This window comes from Pelodiscus sinensis, chromosome 1, assembly GCF_049634645.1.
Source record: "Pelodiscus sinensis isolate JC-2024 chromosome 1, ASM4963464v1, whole genome shotgun sequence".
Classification (NCBI taxonomy): Eukaryota; Metazoa; Chordata; order Testudines; family Trionychidae; genus Pelodiscus; species Pelodiscus sinensis.
Window position 1 is genome coordinate 106,682,874 of NC_134711.1, and position 23,380 is coordinate 106,706,253.

The window sequence follows — 23,380 nt, forward strand, 5'->3', positions numbered from 1 at the left end:
ATTGTCCTATTTTGTCCACTCCTTCTGAAGCAACTGACCCAGTATGAGTGTTCTGATATTCAGATAGATGGGCTGAAGCAGATATCTAGAGAAAGCAAGTTCCATAAGCTAGAAGTTACCACAACAGAAAACTCATTCATCTGCTAACAAGAAATGATGGTGGAATTTTTTAAAGGGTAGCTGGTGTCATGGTGCAGATAACAGTCTAGGAGAAGCTTTTGCATGTTATCCCTCTATGTTCTCTAGTCAGGAACAATAAGAAGAAATCAAATTTACAAGAAAGGCAGGGAAAAATGAGGCTTATACTGAACTGGGATATAACCTGTCATAGCTGTGATATAAAGAAAAGATCTCAGGAGCAGAAGAGGCTCCTGACATTGAAAAGTGTCGATTCAAGTTTTTCCTAATGTAAGTGGGCCTTTGAAAGTGAGGGATATTGAAGCACAAACTCATAGGCAGTATCTCAATATGTCTGTTGCTGTGTTGTTGAGCTGGTGTATGCAGTTACACAAAAGCACCTACAGGCTGAACCTCTCTAAACTGGGACTCTCTGGTCTGGCAACATCCGTGGTCTGGCAGGACCACCGATGTTTCAGGACCAGAGAGTCCTGGTGAAGGGCTGACAGCTGGAAACCCTGCGGGCCAGCAGGGCAGTGGGCTGTTGGCAAGGGGTTCATGAATGAACCCCTCTGGTCTGGATAAGGGATTTTTCTGGATCAGTCAGGTTCCTAGGGTACTGGCCCAACCTGTAGTATTTTACGAGAGAGCCAATTGGGAAGGGAGAATGGTGGGATCTCACATTTGACATGTTACCTTACACTAGGTTTCAATCTCTTGGGCTCTGTTCTTGTCCCGGGTGCTGAAAAGGTGAGCTAACCCAAGGATGCCTGCCTTTTGATACTTCTCCCTCTCATGTACCACCTGTTTAAGGGAGACATGAGTGCCTCAGATGTGGAAGCTGATGTCCACACAATGCTGTGTTCTGCCCAGAGCGGGGTAGAGGAATGGTCCTCACAGAGCCAGGTAAAGTAGGTGCTAGAACAAGAGGGGAGCAGAATTTCTAAAGGTTGAAGGAGGGGACTAGGACGTATCTGAGGATTCAGTGGCAGCTCTGGTGACTTTCTGGGTGATCTTGAGCAAGTTCCTGTCCCCTGGGGCCAGGCCTCAGTTTCCCCACCAATAAAATGGGGGTAAGGACAGGCAGGGGCAGCACAGAGCACTGCTTAGGAAGCTCAAAAGTTGTCTCCCATGCCCATGCAGGGCAGGCGGGCGGAGGCTGCTGTTTTTCCTCGGCGGATTGCCGCTGCTCCCCTCCCCCTCTTCGTCCCAGAGAGGGGTACAGCGGGCAGCTCAGCCCGGGGCCTCTGTCTCCTTCCTGGCAGCCGCCCCCCGGAGCACCCAGGTGCCGGGCTGGGGGAGCGCAGCAAGGAGCATGCGTGCCGGGGCGGAGGGACAGCGGGGGGAGGCGGCGGCTGTTTATTTGCAGCTGGGCAGGCGGAGCCGCGGCAGAGCGGCTCGGGCTCTGCCTGCCCCGGCGGCACCATGCTCGCAGCGCCGCTGCCTGCCCGCGCCCGGCAGGAGGAGGATGCCCCGCGCCCGCGAGCAGCCAGCCCAGCAGGATGGTGACAGCCTCCGCCAGCGGCCGGAGCCGGGACCGAGCGCTGCTGCAGTCGCCGCCTCCCTCGCCTCTCCCTGCCGCCGGGGCTGCTGCTCCAGCCCGGCCCGGCCGCTGCCGGGCGGCGGCGGCGGCGCTGGTGCTGGCGGGGCTGTGCGCCCTGTGCTACGGCAACTCCCTGCGGGGCGAGTTCGTGCACGACGACGTGTGGGCCATCGTGAACAACCCGGACGTGCGCCCGGCCGCCCCCTGGGCGCGCCTCTTCGCCGACGACTTCTGGGGCAAGGGCATGGGCGAGAACACCAGCCACAAGTCCTACCGCCCGCTCTGCGTCCTCACCTTCAAGTAAGTGCCCCGGGCGCCCTGCAAAGCCGCCCAGCCCGCCTCCGCTGCAGCCCGCCGCCTCCTGCCGCGCTCTTGGGGGGAGCTGAGAGAAGTTGGGCGGGCGGTGCACGGAGCGCAGCTGCCTTGTGCCTGGGGGGCGCCAGCGGGCTGGGAGCAGGCGGGTTGGCCGGGCACCGCTCTGCAGCGGCACCTGTGACCGCCCCCTGCCCTCACTGCTGCCCGGGCGCGCCGAGGGGAGGAGTGGCGGGCTTCCCTAGGTGGGCAGGGAGGTTACTTGGTGGGGGAGGAAGAAAAGGGCTTTGCGGGGCTTGCAGCGAGCCGCGGACGGTGCGTGCCCCTCCGGGCAGCTCCCCGCGGCGCTGGCGCCTGCCCACAGCCCAGAGGGGAAAGCGGGCTTCGGGGGGAGGGACACCAGAGCTGCCCGCCCGGGCATGTTCGGGGCTGGGAGGCGAGCTTCGTGAGTCAGCACTTCGGAAGGGACCGCGTGGGGAGAGCGGAGGCGAGCTCGAGTCGGAGCCGAGCGGTCTGGTCTGCCTTCCCCTTAGCCACTGGGGCCGGGGCTGGCGAGGCGCACCGCCGCCTGGGGTTGTGCAACTCTTAGCGCGCAGCCCTCGTGCCCCGTCCGAGCAGGCAGCGCCGAGTGGAGAAAACGCTGCTTTGGCACGAAATGGGAGTGTGCTTGTGCTGTGAGGTCTCCGAGAGGAAGGCAGCTTTGGAAAAACAGCTTTTGCAGGAACTTCAGGGTTTCTTGGCAGGTGCACCAGACAGCTATCTGGCTTGATGGTTCTACAACAGCGTCTGCAGATCCGCCCGGCTTTCCTTCCTTGGTTTGGTTTTGTGTCCAGTGAAGAATAATAAAATCATTTTAGAAAGTGCGCTCTCTCTGAAATGATCGTTTAAATATTCTAATTTCTGTTCCAGTGCCTTTAAATAATCCCCTTTTCCTGCAGTAAGGAGGAGCATAACCTTTCTCTGCTGATCACTTTCCATTATTCTTCTGAGAGGGAATATAGTTTTTAGAAGAACCCTCCTTAAAGGACCTGCCTTACAGATGCCATTTCTTTTATTGTCTGACAGCTGCAAGTCTCTGGTGTCAGTCACTGAATTCAGACCCAGACAGCTTACTCTGCATTAGATGGCTCTTGTGCATCACTTGCAGAGTAGGGAGGGCATGTTTTCAGTTGTAAAAGAAAGGCAAGTTGTGCAGCAGCAATGTAACTGACAGTTTGGCACCCCTAATCTGGAAGGAAAGCTACTCCCCCCCCCTTTTTTTTTAAAAGACAAGCAGATGGAGTTAGTATCTGTGCATGTAATTAATCCACATCCTTCTGGTTATCTTATTCCTTTTTCAGTGTTTTGATAAAACCCTTGCTGTATATTGTAAAAAACGTTTTAAAATTGAGGGTCATGAACTCTCAGTATTGCTGTAAGATTTATAGGTCACAGTTTAAGATTATGCATATAAAAGATTTATAACAATTTTACAGACAGGCAGTATGTGTTATAGATGGCTGTAAGCACATCAGTGGAAGGTGCATTATCGATTATCAATTTATTGTCTTGTTGGACTCTGACAATTAACCATTAACTAAATGATCCAATAATAATTTATAAAAACCTGCATAAACTAGTTGAAAATGGAGCCTTAATATAAAATGAGACCCATTAATGAATGCAAAATTTCTTATTCCTATAAAGCTGGCAGTGTTCTTGGTGTTTTACAGGCAGGTCTGAAGTAGGGATGTTAGCATTTAACCGATTAATTGGTTAATCAATAAGCCAATGTTTAACCAATAACATTAATCGATAAACTCTGAAGCTGCCTTCCCAGGAGCAGGGGCTTAGTTCCTGGTGGGGAGGCTTTGCTGCAGGCTCTGCAGTATAAAACTTCTTTAATCTTTATAATGCAGAGCCTGCAGCGTATGTAACCTCTTAATATTTTCCGCGGTTAAAGGGTTACCGTTTTAATCAACTTTTTACATCCCTAGGCTGAAAACAAGAACAGTGTCTTGAAGAGGTGACTGCTTTGTGCAGGCAAACTTGCTTCTAAATGGAACCTGATTGGGTTAAGTGGGGCTTTAAAGTAGTGCCAGGGTCATTGTGCATGGATCTGATGGCAGGATAGGGCCTAAATTTTATGAGCTAGTGAAGTGATTTTGAGCTTTAACAAAGTACCTGAAATGAAATGTTTAGGATAAAATCATGCTTGATTTACATATGCAAGTAGGCCTTTTGCCAGTTGGACTAAGTTTGTTTGCAGGGTTTGATCCTGAAATATATTAATTTCTAATGTTTGTTATACATTTTTTTTAAAAATTTGATCAGTACATGGGCTGGGTGCCTGGGTCTCCTCTTGGCATTGGACAAGCACATGGACAAGGATTTGTGGGTCCATAAATGAGGGTATAGACAGCCTTGGGGATAGAAATGCTCTCCCCATGAAACTTGAGTATAGAAGAAGGCAATAGTGCATGCTTCCTTCATACCAACACTCCTTTACCCTGACTTGGTATGCTCTCTTGTTAGATGGAAAAGTAATTAAATTATAACAGAAAGACAAGCAAATGAATGGGAATGGTTACGGAAGCAATCACTTTTCCTATTTAATACCTGGTTGCAGAGTGGAGACAAATTCAGTTCAAAGGCCAAAGTAGCCTGGGTGAGACCTTTGTAAGTCCCTCCACACACACCATTGCCAGTACTGCAGGAGGATGAGGATGATGGGATCTGAGCAGAGGTGACCCCACTTCCTATGCATAGGGGGTCTCTCCAAGTGATATTCCACTCTGTGGGTGGGATGCATGGTCCTTGCATAAATATCCTACCTCCCACTTGCTCAGTAGAACACTTTTGCAGGAAGGGATGACTTTGCCCTATTGGGGAAAAAATGCTTAATAGAAATTGACCTTTTTAGCAAAAAATTGAAATGTAAACAGCTGATACACTTTCCATTGATGCGAGAATTCATTTATGATGCTTAAGAAAATGATGGGTTGTGTGAATTTGAAAGCTAGCTTGAAATTGGAACGGGCAGCTTAGCCGTTACTTTCAGCCACACTGTTTAAGGGCAGGTTTATACTGCGGGGCAATATCGACCTAAGGTATAAAACTCCAGTTATGTGAATAGTTGGAGTTGACATACCTTAGATCGAGTTGCTGCAGGGTCTCCACTGCAGGGTTTCTCCCGTCAGCTCCCCTTACAGTTCTCATTCCTGTGGAGTGCCGCAGTTGATGAGAGAGTGATCAATGGTTCATTTAGTGGGTATTTATTGGACCTACTAAATCAGTGGTTCCCAACCACCGAGCTGCAGCTCACTGGCTGCTGAGCCCCGGAGGCTGCCAGAGCTCAAGACGGACGGGTGTTCACGGCGGCTCAGCTCCGGCAGCCGTCGTGGCTGGGGCACAGCAAGAGGAGGTAGAGCAGGAGAAGCCTTCCTCCCTTCTCCGCGCCTGAGGAGGGAAGGGGTGCGAAGGAGGGAGTGCACACACCACGAACAGCCACTCCCCCTGCCTGTGTGGCTGCTTTTGCTGGCCGCGCCTCCTCTTCCCTCCCTCGGTAATGGCAGCCAGCCAGGGCTCAGTGCTCTGCCCCCGTGGCTGCTTTTTTGTTGCCAGCAACACTGAGGCAGCAGCAGTAGGAGGAAGCACCTCCCTCCTTGGTAATGGTGGCCTGGCCAAGGCTCCGTGCTCCACCCCCCCATGGGGGCACAAGACACGACTGGGGAGGGAGAAGGCACGAAGAAGGAGGAAGCACAGGTGCTGCCATCAGTCTCTCCTCCTGCCTGCGCGGCAGTAACAGCTATGCTCCCTAGGGGGGCAGCCTTGCTCTGGGGAATTTTGGGGTGAGGGGATAGGGGGTGATGGCATGGGCTATAGGGGTTGAAGATTAAAGGGTCAAAAGGGCATGGGGCATAGGGGTGGAGATCAAAGGGGTTTTAGGCACTGTTAGGGCTAGGCAGTCAGGTAACATTGTGTTTGTATATTCATTATTTGCATAATGAATATGCAAATAAAATGTTGACGGTCCGCCAAAAGTTTGTGAATGTGTTTGCCAGTCCCCGGCATAATAAAAGTTGGGAACCACTGTATTAAATCAGCGCACCAGGGCTGATTGCTGCATCACCAATCTCCTGGTAAATGTACACTTGCCTTTTAGCGAAGAACAAGGAGTTTTTAGCAGAACCAACATCCTATGTGAGGCATAATTCATTATCCTCCTCTGGAATAAAGTTATAATTCCAACCGTGGCACTTGTTCTGTTTGGTCTCTGCATATAATTCAGATGTCCTGTTGATTTTGGATTGTAGTATAGCAAGATTCAAAAGAAACCTTTTGGGGTTATATCTGCAGTTATGATCATAATACGACAAGGACATTTGATTCTATCTCTTATTCATCCTTTAATAGCTAGGCCCTTTTTATAGCAGTGAAATCAAGAGGAATGATTTTTGGGATGCTCTATAGAATTTGAACTGACACTGAAGCAGTGACTTATGACAGTGACTACCATGTTCTGAACATGATTTTGCTTGAAAAGCAATCCTCTATCCATTAGAAAAATTTTAGAGGGTAGTCCTTAATGCAGTCAACTAAAGTGTTAAAGACAAGCAGTTAAAAACTCCAAACAAGTTATTTGACTTAATTCACATTATAGCAGACTAAGATTAAAAGAAAACAGATTTTAAAAGTATAAATCTTAAATTTCAGTATACAGCTAACGTACAGATTAATAAGTACACATCATAGATATAATTTATTCTGTGTATGCTCTCAGTATGAAGAAGTGCAAAGATGAATGGCCTATGCTGCTAGAGGTTGAATCTCTCTAGACTAGTACTTTCTGGTCTGGCATGATTTTAGTTAGCCGGATATCCACTTATCATGGTGTGGCCAAGTTTCCAGTGGGCCCATAAAAATTTGTAGCCACTGGTCCTGGTTCTCCATGTCCTGTGCTGTTATTTAGCTCTAATCTACCCCTAAATGTCTTCTAAGAGCACAGTAACCAGTAGAAGTGTTGTTAATGCTGCTAGACAATATTGACCGACCATGGTTTGGCATGTTCTCTGGTTTGGCGCCAGTCAGGTCTGAGGGTGCTGGACTAGAGAGGTTCAATCTGTAGAACCTTGAGATGTAAATAAAATATTCACCGTGTGTTTGTCTGTCTGTGTGCATATGTACCTCTGCAGGCCCCAAAACCCTTGAGATGTAAATAAAATATTCACAGTGTGTTTGTCTGTCTGTGTGCATATGTACCTCTGCAGGCCCCAAAACCCAACAACCAAATGCACTGTCCAATTCTAAATATAAGTTATTGGCTTTAAAAATAGATGTTGGCTTAGTATATTTGATCTTCTGCTATTCACTCTCTCCCTGTCCTTTTTTATCTTAAACAAACAAAACCGTACAACTGGCTTCACAAGATGATTTCTGTACTTTGCATCTTTAAATTATAGTTACTAGAATTCTTGATCTGGCAAGAATTGGAAGTGGGAGGCAGTGCTTTTATTTAGTCCTTAGGAAAGGAATACTTTATGGAGTCCAGTGCCAAGCTCTAAGGCTAGTTAAAATGTGTTATTGTTTTTTTAAATATGGGGGGGGGGAAATATTTTTAGGGGATAAGTCTTTGTAAGTAATCATATATATAGTAGCCCAATATCTGAGACTCTGTAACACTGAAATGCTGGCTGTTCCCTCTGGGAGGCGCTGTTGCCTCCCTGGCTGTTCCCTCTGGGTGGCGCTGTTCCCTGGTGCTTGGCTGACTTCTGGGCCGCTGTGGGGGAGCAAGCTGCACAAGCGGCTGGTGAGGATATAGACAGCCAGGGAATTAGGGTACAGGAGGGGGTTCAGGGATTTGGGTTGTGAGCTAGGCCATGGGGACGACTGTGATCTGGGGTAGGGGATTGGGGTGCCAGATCTGGGATGGGGATATGGGTACAGGAGAGAGGAAGAGGATTTGGGTATCTGGAGTGGGGGGAAGAGAGTTGAGGAAGGCAAAGACTAGAGAACCAGAGGTAGGCTCTGCCAGGAGCCTTACCAGCCAGCAGCGGTTCCTGAATCAGCCTCCCTGCTTGCCCTGCCCCTGCACAGGCTGCAGCCATATGCTCTGGAGCCCCTTGTGTTTCATGGCTGCCTGTTATTGAAACAGGCAGCTCTCATTGGCCAGCTTCTGGCCAGGAACCAGCCAATGGGATTGTGTGGGGGGTGGAAGCAGTTTCTAAAGGTTCCCTCCTTCCCTCTGGACTCACAGTTTTTAAAGAAAAACTGCCCCACAGCCGTGTTTCTCAGCGGCATGCAGGTGGGGCAAAGCAAGTGGGGAGCCTGCCTGGGGCTCTGCGCAGCATCTGTGGGCCGGATCTGGTAGCTTGGTGGGCCGCATCTGGCCCATGGGACATATTTTGCCCTGGCCTGGTCTAATGGCATTTGGCCTTCTGTGTTTTGGACAGTTATACCAGGACTGGGTTTTTTTTCCCCCCCTTTTCCTTTCGTTCTCACTTGTTACACTCTCACTACCAGGCTGAGACTGGAAGCCAGAGCTGAATGATTATGTAATAAGTTATTTCAAATTCAATTAAAATTCTAACTTCCATCTGGCTTGAAAACAGCCTTTGATCGTGCCGAATAACTTCAGTCTTATCCTCACTGGCACTGTTTGCTGCTGATGACTGATTGCTCTGACTGTGTCCTTTTGAATTTGTTTTGATCTTGGTCCTCTTTCAAGTGAGTACACAAGTGGTCTGATGGGGATGGAAAGCATCTGCTTTTGGAGAGCTCTCAACCACTGTAGTGCTAGAATGCACACAGCAAATAGTATTTCCACAAGTTGGTGATATATCCTCGAAGAGAGAGACCCTTTTGGTTAACAGCTTTGCTAAACATGAATGTCCACTGCAAGTTATTGTAGCTTAGACCGTATTTAAGAATAATTTTTGAGGTAATTGCTGATGTGTTGCTGCCACCTTCATTGCTCATCACCTCTTTAAAATATTCTACTGTGCTGTGAATTTGTTCACTGCCACAGTGGGCCAATTTTTTTAAAGTTGCTAGACCACTATGCAGAGTCAAAGCTTGAATACCTGTGAATGGCATGTGCTTTTGCGCAAGAGCATCCCTGCCAGCATAGATGCTCTCTTCCACAAGAAAGCTCTGATGGCCATTTTAACCATAGGAGCTTCTTGCGCAAGAAATTCATGTTGCCTGTCTACACTGGCCTCTTCTGGAAGAGCTCTTGCACAAGAGGGCTTCTTCCTGAGAGGGAGCATCAGAGTTCTTGCGCAAGAAGCCCTGATTTTCTACAGTACAACGTCAGTTTACTTGCACAAGAACACGCGGCCAGTGTAGACAGGCAAGAAGCTGCCAGTGTAGATGTAGCCTATTAAAGTAAAGTAGCACTAGTTAGGTATAGTTTTTCTAGAGTAGATCAATCTTTCAGCAATATCAGAACAGCATCAGTGCTAGCCACAGTTTAAATGTTAGTAAGGCTTGAGCATTTTTTGGTTACTATGGGTTTTCATGCATGCTAGAGAAAAATATTTGAACTCTGTCTAGTTAATACTTTAACAGTTGTTTAGCACTAGTGCAGCTGGACTGCTGTTAGAATACAGGTGCACATTTTTCTAGCATTTAGTAGAGTCACTTAGATGGTCTGTAATGTAGTGAAATCTTGCACTGACATACCTAATTGGCCATTTTCAGATATAATTTCATGGTTTATGTGAAAATGTTTAAAATAAAGAACACCAGAAAAAACTTAATTGCTCACTTGGCATCCCTTATTACATTAATTTGTAAAAATGTATAAAAAACCTGCCTCAAATATCCACATCTCCAAGATTTTTAATGAGCGTTGAGATACTATAATTGAGAATTTTCATTAAGAATTATTTGCTCTAACAAATTATCATCATTATGCTATGCATTTCCAGTTTAGAATGTTATATTTTTGTCAGTCTCTTGAAAATAATAAAATAGATTAAACTAAACACAAGCTGTCCAGGGAAAATAACAAGGTCCATAAAAACACAAACTCTCCAATTATGGTTTTACAATATTTAAATTATTAGAGATTTTTAAAAAGAAAAGGTTGAGTATTTGTGTGTCTAAATGGAAGAAAGGCACCATGTAAGTGCCAAGTGTTGTTGATGCTTATATATAACATAACCAGCTTTGAGTTTTATCTGAAACAAATTCCATTTTTAAGTCACTCTTGCATCATGTTTCCTATTAGTTCTGTGTCAAAAAAAGCTAATTGCTGAATTCTGTTTTAACTCTGCAGTGTTTCAGAGAAATCAAGGCTGAACACTGAAATCACAAGTGATGAGCAAGTAGAAGGTTATGCAGATTTTTCTAGGTTTTTGTTTTTCCTCATGAAAGAAGGAGATGAACCATAGGCTTCATGTACCTTCAGCAGTCTGTGTGGGAAAGAATATGTTTTCCGTAGGGCTAGATTTTGCTCTTACCTGTTTAGCTGGACAGGGCCATAAGCTATAGGTCCATCCTATACTACACAGTAAACTGTAACTAACAAGGAGTCTTTTGGAACCTATTTGTGCACCCTCTTTCATATTGTTCTTGGGCAGAATTTATTACACTAATAAATCAAGAAATTTCAAAATTAAATGCCAGTTTCCCTTTTTCTCTTAAGCATAAGTTTGGCAAAGGGTCCTGAGCCATGTGTGTGTCGTTATGAACTATATATGCTGTAACACTTAGACACAAAGGGCACATCTAGACTACATGCCTTTTTCGACAGAGGCTTTTTCAAAAGTATCTTTCGAAAAAGCCTCTTTTGGGGAAAAAAAAGCATCTAGGTTGCACTGAGCAGATTGAAAAAGCGAAAAAAGGGCACCTGGAAGCATTTCTGCCAGGGCATGGGGGCAGCCTTTACTGCAGCATGCTCTTTGCAGAGATGTGTGCTTTAAGGGATCCTCCTAAATAGCCGTTGCTCTGCTCCTGCAGCTGGCTTGCCTACTTCCTAGGGGAATGCAAAGCTTCTGCAGTGCTTGCCTTGAGTGCTCTGCTTTGTGGGACACCACAGCATTTTGTTTCCTGGTTGGTTTTTGTGCTTTCAATTGTGTTTGTGTGGTTGTTTGGTTTTGTTTTTGTTTTGTTTTGTTTTTTGTTTTTTTGGCCATGGAGCCGGAGCTGCCCCATGGCAGGCGATGGCCCCATATTGTGATGCTGGAAGTTCTGCTGCATGTTCATGAGACCATCATCATGTTCATGGCAGAGCTGGATTCAGAGCCCATGTACCAGAGCTGGATTTTGAGCCCCTCACTCGAGCTGGATTTTGAGCCCCTCACTCGAGCTGCACCTCTTGTTCCTGGAGAGGTGAGTTTGGAGGCTGGACACCAGTTCAGACTGGTGGAACCATCTTGTTAGGGAGCAGTGGGACGATGAGGCTTGGCTTCGAAACTTCCATTTGCGGAAATGCACATTCCAGGAGCTGTGTGCCTGGCTTGCCCCTGCCCTACAACACCAGGACACCCACTTGCGGCCTACCATCCCCCTAGAGAAGCGGGTTGCTATTGCCCTCTGGAAGCTGGCCACCCCCGACAGGTACCGCTCGGTGGGACACCAGTTTGGCGTGGGGAGGTCTACTGTTGGGGCCATCTTGATGGAGGTAAGTCACTCTCTGGGGACAGTCACCGGGGGGGGGAGGGTGGATAAGGGGGATGGTCAGGACTGGGCAGAGAGGATGGGGTGGGAGTGGTAAAAGCCCTTCTGGCCTCACCCTGCCGTGGTGCGGGGTGGGGAGGGAGATTTGCCTAGGGGGGGCTCTTGGGGTCTGGGACGGGAGGGCTGGGGAAACACCTCTCATCAGCTCAGGCAACTCCTCTAATGTCCTGTTATGTGTGTTTCTATTTGTCCCTTTCTGCAGGTGGTGACGGCAATCAATTCCGAGCTGCTTCACAGGACTGTCCACCTCGGAGACCTGGATACCATTGTGGCTGGATTTGCGGGGCTAGACTTTCCGAACTGCAGTGGAGCACTCAATGGGACTCACATCCCGATCTGCGCACCGCCCCATCGAGCAGCCCAGTATGTTAAGAGAAAGGGCTACTTTTCCATGGTGCTGCAGGCCCTGGTCGACCACCGGGGACAATTCACTGACATTTGTGTTGGGTGGTCAGGCCGGCACACAATGCCCGCATCTTCCGGAACTCATACATGTACTGCAGGCTGGGACGTTCTTTCCGGAGCAAAACTTTTCAGTCGGTGATAGGCATCTGCACATGTGCATCGTGGCCGATGTCACGTACCCCCTAATGCCCTGGCTCAGGAAGCCATTCTGTGGACACCTGGATGCGAGCAGAGAACTGTTTAACTCCCACCTGAATCGGGCTCGCTTCCAGGTAGAGTGCGTCTTTGGCCATCTGAAGGGCCAGTTTAGATGCCTGCTCACTTGGCTGGACATGGGGGAATGCAACATCTCCAAAGTGGTTGCTGCCTGTTGTGTGCTGCACAACCAGGTGGAGAGGAAAGGGGAGGCCTTCCTCCCAGGGTGCGGGACACGGGCTGATGTGGAGGAAAAGCATTTTGAGCATCCTCGGACAGCTGCCTTCCGCCAAGCCCACCAGTTGGGATTGTGCATTCAGGAAGCCCTGACGGAGAGATTCTCCCAAGGAGCCCAATGAGTTTCCCCAGGGCCTTCCAAATGTGGGTGTGTCCCATGCCCCCAGTGCCTTCCCCCCCAGAACCCAACCCTGCCCCATGTTGTACACATTCACACAGATAAGAGACAGGTGTGCTTGACAAAATGCTTACAGTTCATTGCACTGTTGTATGTTACAAAACCTATATAACTGTTTTGTAAAGAAAAATAAACTTTTTGTTAACAAAGCAAAGTGCTTCTCTTACTGACTTTCACAGGTGGGAAGGGGGATGTAAACCTGGAAGGGGGAAGAGAGGCTCGGGGCTGAGGGTGCTGCCTGGATGAGGAGCTCCTGCCACCTCGGGTGAGCCTGTTCGGAGATGGCCGTGCATGTGGACTGGGACAGTAGGGGGCTAGGCAGGAGGTAGGGCCACATGTGGGTCTGGGATGGCAGGGAGTGAAGGGGGGACAGGAGGTGGGGGGGAGGCAGGTTGATCAGGAGGAGCAGGAACATGCACAGGACCGAGGAAGGCCATCACCTCCCAGATACCAGCGCAAATTGCAGTGCGCTGCTGGACAAACTCGTCCAGCAAGCGACTGTGCCATTCTGCCTCTGCCTGCATCCTCTGTGTGATTCTCTCCTGCATTCCTTGCAGGACCGAGATGTGCTGTCGCGTCAGGTCCAAGTATGCGAGCCAGTGCCGGCTGGTTCCATGCAGCCATCTGGGTGGTGGGACAGGTATGGCGCTCCCCTCCTGGACAGCTGGTCCAGCTGTGGAGGACAAGAGGGAAAAGTCAGTCATGCATGCTCACACTTTCCCTGAGAGGGCCTGCCCTCCTTCTCAGCAGTCAGTGCCTGTCCTAGGGTCAGGGGCTGCTCATGTGGTCTCAGCAAGGTGTGGTGTGGCCTGGCCAGCAGCCACAGCCTCCTTAGAGCCCAGAAGGTGTGCGGGCCACCATCCTGCCTTCCCTCTCCCCCCCCACACACACCATGGGGCCAAGTGTCAGGCCACAGTTGGGGTTCCCACAGGTTGCTGAGAGGCCTGAAGCTGTGTGGCAATCCCAGGGTCCCCAACCCATGCCTGCACCTGGCATCACTCTCTGCAGGAGCAGGTGGCGCCTCACACCCATGCGAGTGCAGGAGTAGGACGGCCCTCCCTATGGTGGGCCATGTGTGGGGCCCACCCAGGTTGTGATCAGCATGACCCGTCACAGCACTGCACCATCCACTTTGCTCCCACCTGCCCTGCGTGTGTTGGACCCTCACAGCACTCACCTGATGTTCCCTCTCCAGTGTCCGAAGTTGTCTGGGAGGCCTCCTACGTCTGGGTGTCCGGCTCCAGGGTCAGGGTCAGAGTCACTGTGTTCCTGGTGTCCTCCTCCTCCTTGTCTTGGTGCTGCTGATCCTATAGGGTGTCATCCTGGAGCTGCTGCTGCACAGAGGTCTCCATCCCAGACTCCACAACCTTCTCTGGAGAGAGGGTCCCCCCCCCCTCCAGGATCCGGTCCAGGTCCTCATAGTATGCACAGTAGTGTGCTGTTTCCCCAGAGCGGGAGCTGCGCTTACAGGCCTTAACATACCCCTGTCGCAGCTCCTCCAACTTGGCTCTGACTTGGTCTAGTGTACGGCGGTGGTGGCCTTTCTTAGCAAGGCCATCAGCCATTCTGGCATAAATGTCCATGTTCCTCCTCCTGGCTGCAGGGCCTGAAGAGACTCCTCCAAGAGGGCTTTGATCTCAGGCGCAGACCAGGAGGGTGCCTGGTGTTTGGTGCCCTGGCTTGGTGCGGGGATGTGTCCCTGGAAGGGCCAGGGAGGTCTCGGGGGGCTTGTTTCTGGGACATGGCTCTGAGTGGGCCTTCCATCAAGAGCCAAGCAGTCAGGGTCCTGGTTGGAGCTGGCTTGCTGCCGCAATGCTGCTCCTGGGTGCCCGTGCCTTTAAAAGATGGCTGCAGGCAGGAACAATAGAGGTGAAAGGTCTGGCAGGAGTGTCCACCAGGGCTTCTTCCTGGAGGCCTTTATTTTTGGAAAAAAAAAACCCTTCTCCGCATCCACACATACCTTTTTTTCAACAGATCTCTATCTGGGGGGTGCTCGACCTCTGCCTGAACTCCGTCTCCTCCCTCATGCCTCTGCCCTGCCTCTTTATGCCTCTCCCCCCACCGCCATACATCACATCCTCACTCCACCCTCTTCCTCCTGGAGCCTCTGAATGTAATGAAACAGCTGGTTTGCAGTGACAGGAGGTGCTGGGAGGGAGGAGGAAGAGTTGGTCTGGAGAATGCCGACAGGCAAGAGGCACTGGGAGGGTGAGGCGCTTGTCTACCATTGGGTGCTCAGCTCTTGCTAATTTTTACCAGCTCCTGAGCACCCATGGAGTTGGCTGGATAGGTATTACTCATGAATTTTTCTAGTGAGTTCTCTCATTAGGGGTGGGGTGGAGTAGGGTGGGGTGGGTGGTCATTTCCCCCAAAGAAGATTCTAGCAGTTACACCTCCATGTTTTTTTGGAGGGGGATCCACATTTCCCAGGGGCCTTTTGTTCTTGAACTATTGTTGACCAGTACCTGGATGGCATAATCCCCCTTTGTGTTGGGTTACAGAGATCCCCTTGAGACTGTCATCTGATGGGCTGATCATACCACTGAGTCTGCCCACTTGCCCTCTGGGGCACCCTACCAACCTGTCCTCCTGAGCTAGAACTTCTGGTCTCCCCAGCAAGAGCACAGAGTTGGGGTTATAACCCACTGCAGAGCAATACAGACTGGGAGCTGCTCAGCTCTGGGAAGGCTTAATCACAGGGACTTGACACAGCAGCCACTTGCATGGGAACAAGCCCCCAGATAAATCCCTCTACCCTGAATAAATTTTTTACACAGAACAAGCTCATATGATGTTTGCTCCCTTTATCAATGAAAGAGAGAGATGCACAGATGTTGTTCTCCCAGGTAATAATTACTAATACTGGGTTTAATAATGAACAACAATAATTTTAAGTATAAAAAGTAGGGTTTAAGTGATTGCAAATGATAAATTTAAACAAAACACACGAGCTAAGCTTAATAGTCTAAGAAACATATTACATGCCATTTCTTAACTTAATAGTTGTTTAAATAATCTTTCTCACAAGCAGGGGAGCCTCCTAGGTCTTCCCCATGTTCAGTCTTTGTTATTTCCAATTGTCATCTTGGTGATAAGCAGAGAATGTCTTGATGTTTTGCAATTGCCAACTCCCCTATTGTCTGGTTCCCTGCCTATAAATAGATTTTGCCTAAGGTGGGAATCTTTTGTGTTCAGCTTCAACTCCTTTTACATCATCATGGCAAAGTACAACATTCAAAATAGGTTCCAGCATCAGGTGACCTAGCCATATGTTTTAGCAGGACCAACCCTAGTCCAGGCTTATAGGAAGCATAAGACTATGAACAGACCATTGTCTTGAGCATCAGGCCGTTAAGGTACCATTAATGACTATCACTGGGTTTATACTTCATATTTCTTACTTCAAATACAGGAATGATACATGCACACAAATTAGAATATATACATCCAAGAGATTACAAGCTCTCCAATAATAGGTTATATGCCCCATTTTGCATGAAGCACATTTGTTATCCATATTTGTAGTAAAAAACGTATTTCCATAAAAGTATGGATGTGCAACATCAAGAGCAAGTGTCAGGAGGGCATGAACTTATTGTTCCCTGAGGAGTACCCAGGGGGGTTTCTGAAATCCTGAACGAGTAATGGTGTGATCTATTGTAGTTGTTAGCTTTGATTTCTCCTTCCGTTTAGTCGACTGGCAAAGCACCCATTGTCTACAGTAGTGAAGGATCAAACGCCGCATTGCCAGTAACTTCCAGTGGCTTCTCCTATCTATCCTTTCAAGAGGGGAGAAGAAATAGGCAACTTTGCCAGGTGAACAGCTCTGCTCCAGACCAGACAGGGGGTCACAGAGATCCTACACAGGGTTTTCAGTGGATGGGAGGGTTGCGATGATGGTGGTGGCACTCCGTTTGTGTATCCTCTGTCCAGTGGTACTCTGCATGTGGCACCAGCCCCTGGGGACCTTTGCTTATTTATCATCTTAAATTTACATATAGGTTCTAGCCAGCTAAACAGCCTATTCTGAACAGGGGTATTGTCCTTTGGTAGTGGTTGGGTAACTTGTCTCCTCCCCTGAGATGGAGTCACTTACTACATCCAGTTTATCATTTAGCTTCCTTGGCTGATAAGCAGGAAAAGTTGAGAGGGTCTGGTTGACAGCTGAAGACACAGCTTCCTTAGCGGAGTTTCCTTTCAGAGCTCAGCCAAGAAGAGGACTAAACCAGAGAAGTGAGTTTGGATTAGGATAGGCAGGATTCTTATACCCTTATATTTTTTTCCTAGCCTAAAAACAATCTAGGAAAGTATGACATGAAATCAAAACATTCCAAGTTGAAGGGCAGCCTACAATTGGCTAAATTTAAAGAGAAACCCTCACACACCTATGCCACTGTTGATTGAGGAGTTCCAGATGCTGCATTCTGTTGGGTTACCAGGTGTCCGTTTTTGAACCCGACAGTCCAGTAATTGAGCTTTCTGTTTGGGAAACAAATTGAGAAAATAGAAATGAGAAAATATAAATGTTCAGATGTAATGTAGATTGTGATGTAATGTCAGGTGTGTCCAATATGTTTGTTGAAACCGTCTGGCAACCCTGCTTTCTATTAAGCTGGGAATGGAGAGTCCCTACGCGTCTCTCCTACTTATTGAGCTATGTACAGTGGACACTTAAGAGTATAGTAATGCTCAGTGCCAAAAGTGAAGAGAGGTCTAGACTCAAGCGACGGCATGGTACATTGGGAGTGGAGGCACTTTCGTCAACTTCCTCGTTCCTGCTCTGCAGCACTGTGCTGTGGAGTTTTTTTTGGCTTAACATAGGAGACTGCACATTTCCTTGGACAGTAGTTTAACCTACTGTGTAGCCTTGAGAAGCTTGGAGGGTTGTGGATGGATTTTTAGCTGGTTAAAGCACTGTGTGCGTGTGCATACTGCGTGTAACAATCACAGCCATTATCAATATTTCAAAAGGTTTCTAGTGAGATTGAGGACAAAAGAGTGTTTCCTTCACAATTTGACCTACTTGTTGACAAATAGCCTTGGCAGAAATGAAATAATACTGGCACGTTTTCACATTCAATGTTCAAGGACCACCAAAGATGACAGATTATACATAAGAGGTGCACGCATACACATGCATACTCCTATTTGGATTTTACAGTTTAATGAAAGATTTATCCTAGCAGTTTTTTAAAAAAAGGAATAGCCACTATTGGGTTGCTGCTTTTCCATATGTAACAGCTATTCTAAATAAACAACATGCCTGTTGCAGACCAGTGATGCTTGGCCCTTCACTGGGCATTCATTGAAATGGATACAAGGAGCATTCCCTCCCCAGTGTTTGCTCTGCCTAATGGTTAGGCACTGGTGTACCATCCTTGCACTGAGGGGAGTACAAAGACTACGCTGCCGCCTTGGAGGCACATGGTTCCCACCACTAATATTGTCTTATAGAGTGGGAATGACAGGGGATAAATTCCTCCCAAAGAGGGCATGAAAGGCAGGTTTGGGGACTTCAAGAATTCTGCTACTCTACAATAGAATGCTCCCTTGGGGCAGAACTGCTCGCTGCCCCTCGCTCTGTTCTGTGCATTGCAAGGACCATTTAGTCCCATGGGAGCATGATGTTGCTGTATATTTTAGACTGAAGTTTGGTTTGTGTGGGCTTTTTTCTTTTCTTCTTATTTTGTGATGGTGGGAATGGGGGTTGGATAACTATTTGTACCACAGGCAAAGCTCAGGGCTGACGTATGTCACTGGGGAGAAAAAAGCCCTTACTCAAGAGTTCTTTATCATTCACATGAATTGAAGTCCTGTCAAAATATAGCTGCTTAAAGCTTTACTTGAGAGTCACGGGTGAGGTTATGCCAAAGTTGTATTTTTCCCAAACTCCTTTAGCTCAGTGATTACCTCCAAAGTGTTCCTATGGGAACAAAAATGGAACACACAAGTAAGACTCCTTCCCTATTAAAGTTATATTGGCTGTCAAAATGCAGCTTATGGCAGATAAAGTTCTATCAGTTGTAAGTTGTGCATGTAGAAAGTATTTATAAAAAACATATGTTGTCTGGGCTTCACAGGCACGCCAATTCTCAGCTGATTCAGGAAAAACTGAGGTGTTTACACAGTAATAACAAGTCAAGGGCATTGCTCTGGAGCCATATAAGCCCTGGGGAACTGCAGTCTGACTCTTAGTAAAGGTAGATATGGGGATTGTTGCTCCTTAATGTGTGGTTTAGTCTACATTCCTAGTACTCAAACTGATTTTATTGGGTGTCATTTCATTTGTCTTTTTAAAATTTCCTTGGCATTTTAATATCAACTCCTTCTTGTTTGTAGTGTCTAGAACAGCCTTTCTCATCCTTTTTGATACCAGGGATTGGCTTGCTGCCTTCCTGAACTGTGTCAGGGAGGTCTCAGACCTGGTGCCAGTCCACAGACCAATCATTACAACACTGATCTACGAGACCTAACAAAATGGACAAATCTGATTTGTTCTAATTAACTTGATTCTATTTTCAACTGCATGTAAAACAAATCTTGTTAACAACTGTTAAACAAGTTGGCAGTAAGTACAGTGAAGAAACAAGTTTATGAATATCTTGTGAAAAGAAATTATCTTCGCAATTAGTCACAGTTTCTTTTTGTGTCAGCCAGAGATAACGAGTATGCTTTTGTCTCATCAGGAGAGATCCTGAGAGGGTAGCAACTTGTGCCCTGTTAGTGCGCACTCTGGTGGCAGAGTGGTTCCTGTTGCATCTGGATTCCTGTTGTAGATCCTGATTTTAGCAAAGCACATAAATGCAGGCTTAAAGTTAAATACTACTATTCCACTTTGACTTCACTGATACTACTGGCATGATTTAAAGTGAAACATGAAATTTTGCTGAAGCATGGCAATAATTGGTCACAAGTGAAGATATAAGTTTTTCAAAAATTCAGTCTTAATGGATACTTAAGCATATAATAGAACTACCATATAGCTTGCCTTAGACTGCTGTGGAAAGTGCTGGTGTTGTAAGGGCACAAGTATCACAGCTTTTATATTGATTTGCATGGTTTACCGGGAGAGGGTGAGGAGGGAGGGAGAAATATGTAAAGCACCTATCAATTAGATGCTTAGCACATGTCTGTGTTGTTGTTAGGCTATCACTTCTTGTGCTATTCAACCTCACCTTTTGGGGAAGGAGACTGCAGTAGGGCGTCATTTCCTTTTAGCAAGATGTAACGGTTGTTCTGAGCAGTTTTACCCTAATTATTTAACAGCCTAAACTCTAAATTATGTATTTAGTCCGAATTTCATGTGGGTTATTATTTTCTGCCATAGCAATGATTCCATGGCCTAATTATATGTATTACTTTCTATTTTGTCTTCTTACAGGCTAAATATATTGTTGGCTGGTATGAACCCATTCTATTTCCATGCAGTGAATGTCATTTTACACTGTCTAGTGACTCTTGTCTTGATGTATACTTGTGACAAAGCTGTATTCAAGGATGGTCGACTGGCTTTTGTCACAGCTCTCTTCTTTGCTGTGCATCCCATTCACAGTGAGGCTGTAAGTATATATGTAAAATTGGGATAGTAACTAAAAGAAACACATGTTTATACATGTTAAAAAAACCCTTTTAGTGATACAAAACACATTTGCTGTGAATCAGTGTGGTGCTTGCTTTAAGGTCAACAGTAAAAAAAACCCTATGGCTATGTTCAAAATAATCAGTAACATACATTAAGAATAAACTTCATACTTGCTGTCTTTCCACTAAATACTATAAGTAGCTGTAAATCCAATTAACCAACAATACTAAAATAAGATAGTAGGAAAATGCTGATCAGGTCACAGTTCTGTACTGACCAGTTAATTTATTCACATAGCTCTTAATTAGTCTCTTTTTTTTTTAATTTTAGGAAAAAAACTTCATGGCAAAGCTTCAGTATATATAAGCTTATGTTGCTTTTCTGCTGACCACAGGAAAATGCAAGACATCAACATATACAAATAGCACATTTTAAAATGATCCACTATTGTGGGCAAAACCCACTTCCTCAGATGAGCTTGAGAGGAGAAAAAAGGGAGACTGGACAAAGAACAAATGGACACAAATCAGATATCAGAAATGGTAACACACAAACCTGTAGGGGAACATTTTAACTTACCTGGGAACTCAATCATGGATTTAAAAGTAGCCATTCTTCTACAAAGGAATTTCACTAGCCACTACAGAGAGAGAGAGTGCGGAATTGACCTTCATATGCAAATTTGACCCTGTTTTCCTTTGCCAGAACAAAGACATTAACTGGAAGGCCAACAGTAAAACTGGCTTTCCTTACATTTACAGCCTCATTGATGTCAAAAGCTACTGAAGCTATGCCACTCAAGCTCATCTGAAGAAGTGGGTTTTGCCCACGAAAGCTGATGATTAGATTTTTTTTATATATAAAAAGTGTGTGTGTGTGTGTGTGTGTGTGTGTGTATGTGTGTGTATATACAGCCAGGCCCCGAGTTACAAACGGTCGATTTATGATCATTCACATTTACGACCAAACCTCCCATTAAGCAGTTGTAAAGGCGGTCTCCCAGTTACAAACACGACCCGCGCTTACGAACAGCGCGGTTGCAATGTGACTCAATGGGGTCCGACTTATGAACATTTCAGGTTACGGCCAAGTGTTTGGTCCATAACCCATTTGTAACTTGGGGACCGGCTGTGTGTGTGTGTGTGTGTGTGTGTGTGTGTGTGTGTGTGTGTGTGTGTGTGTGTGTGTGTGTGTGTGTGTGTGTGTGTGTGTGTGTGTGTGAAGTACCACAATATTACTCGTTATTTTTAATGCTACATACTAACACGGTTACCCCTCTGCCACTCTTTTAATTCCCATGTAGATAAAATGAATAGGTGTTTCCTCCTGTCTGTCTAGTTAGAAATATTGTTGATATAGTATTTTTTTTATGAACTATTGTAAGCTAGTGAGAGTGAAATGACTGCCAGTGTTGAGAACTTTTGAGAGAGAGAGAGAGAGAGAGAGAGAGAGAGAGAGACTTAATAATAAGAGCCATGAGCTTTACAGTTATCTCTTGTGCTGTCTTTGTGAGCTAATCATCCAGGCTCCTTTAGATAATGCTGCTTTATTATGTAAGTGAGGTTTTAGAGGAGGCAGGTTTTGGACTTACTGTTGTCTCCATCAGTATTTGGGGAGTTTTAAAGCAAATGTCAAAGCACTGAAGATAATTATGTAATCTTAAAACAGCAAAAGCTTCAAAAGGCCTTTAATTTCCTTTTGTGTGCAGTTTCTGAGTTGTTATGAACGGGAACGTTGAGATATTTTGAAATTTGAATAATTATAAAAATACTTGTCAATTAGAGTTTGAAAAACTCCCATCCATACCAAGTTGGCCATTGCAATTTATTTTCTGTCTGAATTGATTATCAACTAACATTTGGGTAGTAAGCTATTTTATTATGTAGAAGTGACTGTTAGTGATTGGGGAAGATTCTTATCTAAAAATCACTTCTCACAACATTAAAGAAAGTGATTAAACTACACAGTTTAATGAATCAGGCCTATATTTTTCTCTTTGATCCCCTATTTTAATTATTCCATAAAAATCCCAACCAGGGTTATTTTCTGAGCTATTTTTATCAATTCTTTTTAAAGAGAATTTAACTTTGCCTTAGTCAGTCGATTGCACATGGGTAACTTATATTTCCTAATCTGTATGAGAAAAACACCAACATTCCTACTTATTAGGTGCCAGAATGTTGGGAAGAAGAGAGACAGACAGAAAGGAGGGGGGAAAACTCATAAAACAGAGGCCATTTGTTTCAGTGACCCATATTGTCTTGAAAGTGGGTTTTTTTTCTTTTAGTGTAATTTTCATGTCTCTTTTTTCTGCTCTTAGGTAACAGGTATTGTGGGCAGAGCAGATGTCTTAGCCTGCCTACTGTTTCTGCTGGCTTTTCTCTCCTATACTAGGTATGGATCTTTAATAATAAATGTTATGATACCTGAATTTTGTGTGGGGGAGGAATTCATATAAAATCCTAATTGTATTTTATTTAAAATTGACAAAGCAAGTCTTCTCATCTCATGCGATTTTTAATCCACTCTGTGTGGCCCTATGCTCATGGAGAATATTTTAATGTTTTAAAAATTATGGAAATGCCTTTGAAAAATTAATGAGGAAACTAATAAATCAGAAAACAACTTGAACTAAAATCTCTATGTCAAATCTATTTTGCAGGAGTGTGGATCAGTTTTATGTTGGGGAACATTTCCCTCCCACTGCCTCTCCATTCTTCTTGCTGCTTAGTTTATTTCTTGGGACCTGTGCAATGCTGGTGAAAGAAACTGGTGTCACTGTGTTTGGTGTGTGCTTAATTTATGACTTGCTTTTCCTGTCCTACAATAGACTCAGACTGTAAGTAACTTATTATATTCTTTAAACCTTAAAACCTGTCCCATGCATAATACATGGTTATGTATAGTATAGTATAGTATAGTGGATGAAATGTCCCCATTGAAGTTAATGGGAAATACCCCTTGACTCCAGTAGAGCTAGGATTTCATCCTATATTTTAGTTTGTTTTGCCTGGTATTATTGCTGGATGGGTAGCTAGCAAAGGGTGAAAAAATGCCACCTAACTTTGAAAGGGTTTTACTTTTACTGTTGAGTGAATTATGACTTGTTGTATCAAAGAGTTTTAAAACTTACTGACTTAATTTTTGC

General features: G+C 46.0%; 1 protein-coding gene across 6 annotated transcripts in view; it reads left to right on the forward strand.

Annotated features, from left to right (window-relative positions):
- Nucleotides 1–1,460: 1,460 nt before the first annotated feature.
- The window catches only part of TMTC1 (transmembrane O-mannosyltransferase targeting cadherins 1), a 224,796-nt gene continuing 202,876 nt past the window's right edge, over nucleotides 1,461–23,380 (forward strand). For 4 of the 6 annotated variants that reach the window (XM_075940703.1, XM_075940711.1, XM_075940707.1 and 1 more), the window contains exons 1-4: nucleotides 1,463–1,960; nucleotides 20,032–20,209; nucleotides 22,553–22,626; nucleotides 22,895–23,071. In XM_075940703.1, coding sequence (XP_075796818.1) covers nucleotides 1,620–1,960; nucleotides 20,032–20,209; nucleotides 22,553–22,626; nucleotides 22,895–23,071 — 770 coding nt within the window. In that variant the 5' untranslated portion in view covers nucleotides 1,463–1,619. Of the gene's footprint in view, nucleotides 1,961–20,031; nucleotides 20,210–22,552; nucleotides 22,627–22,894; nucleotides 23,072–23,380 lie in introns of all 6 variants that reach the window. The other 2 variants (XM_075940705.1, XM_075940706.1) reach the window with 2 other exon arrangements.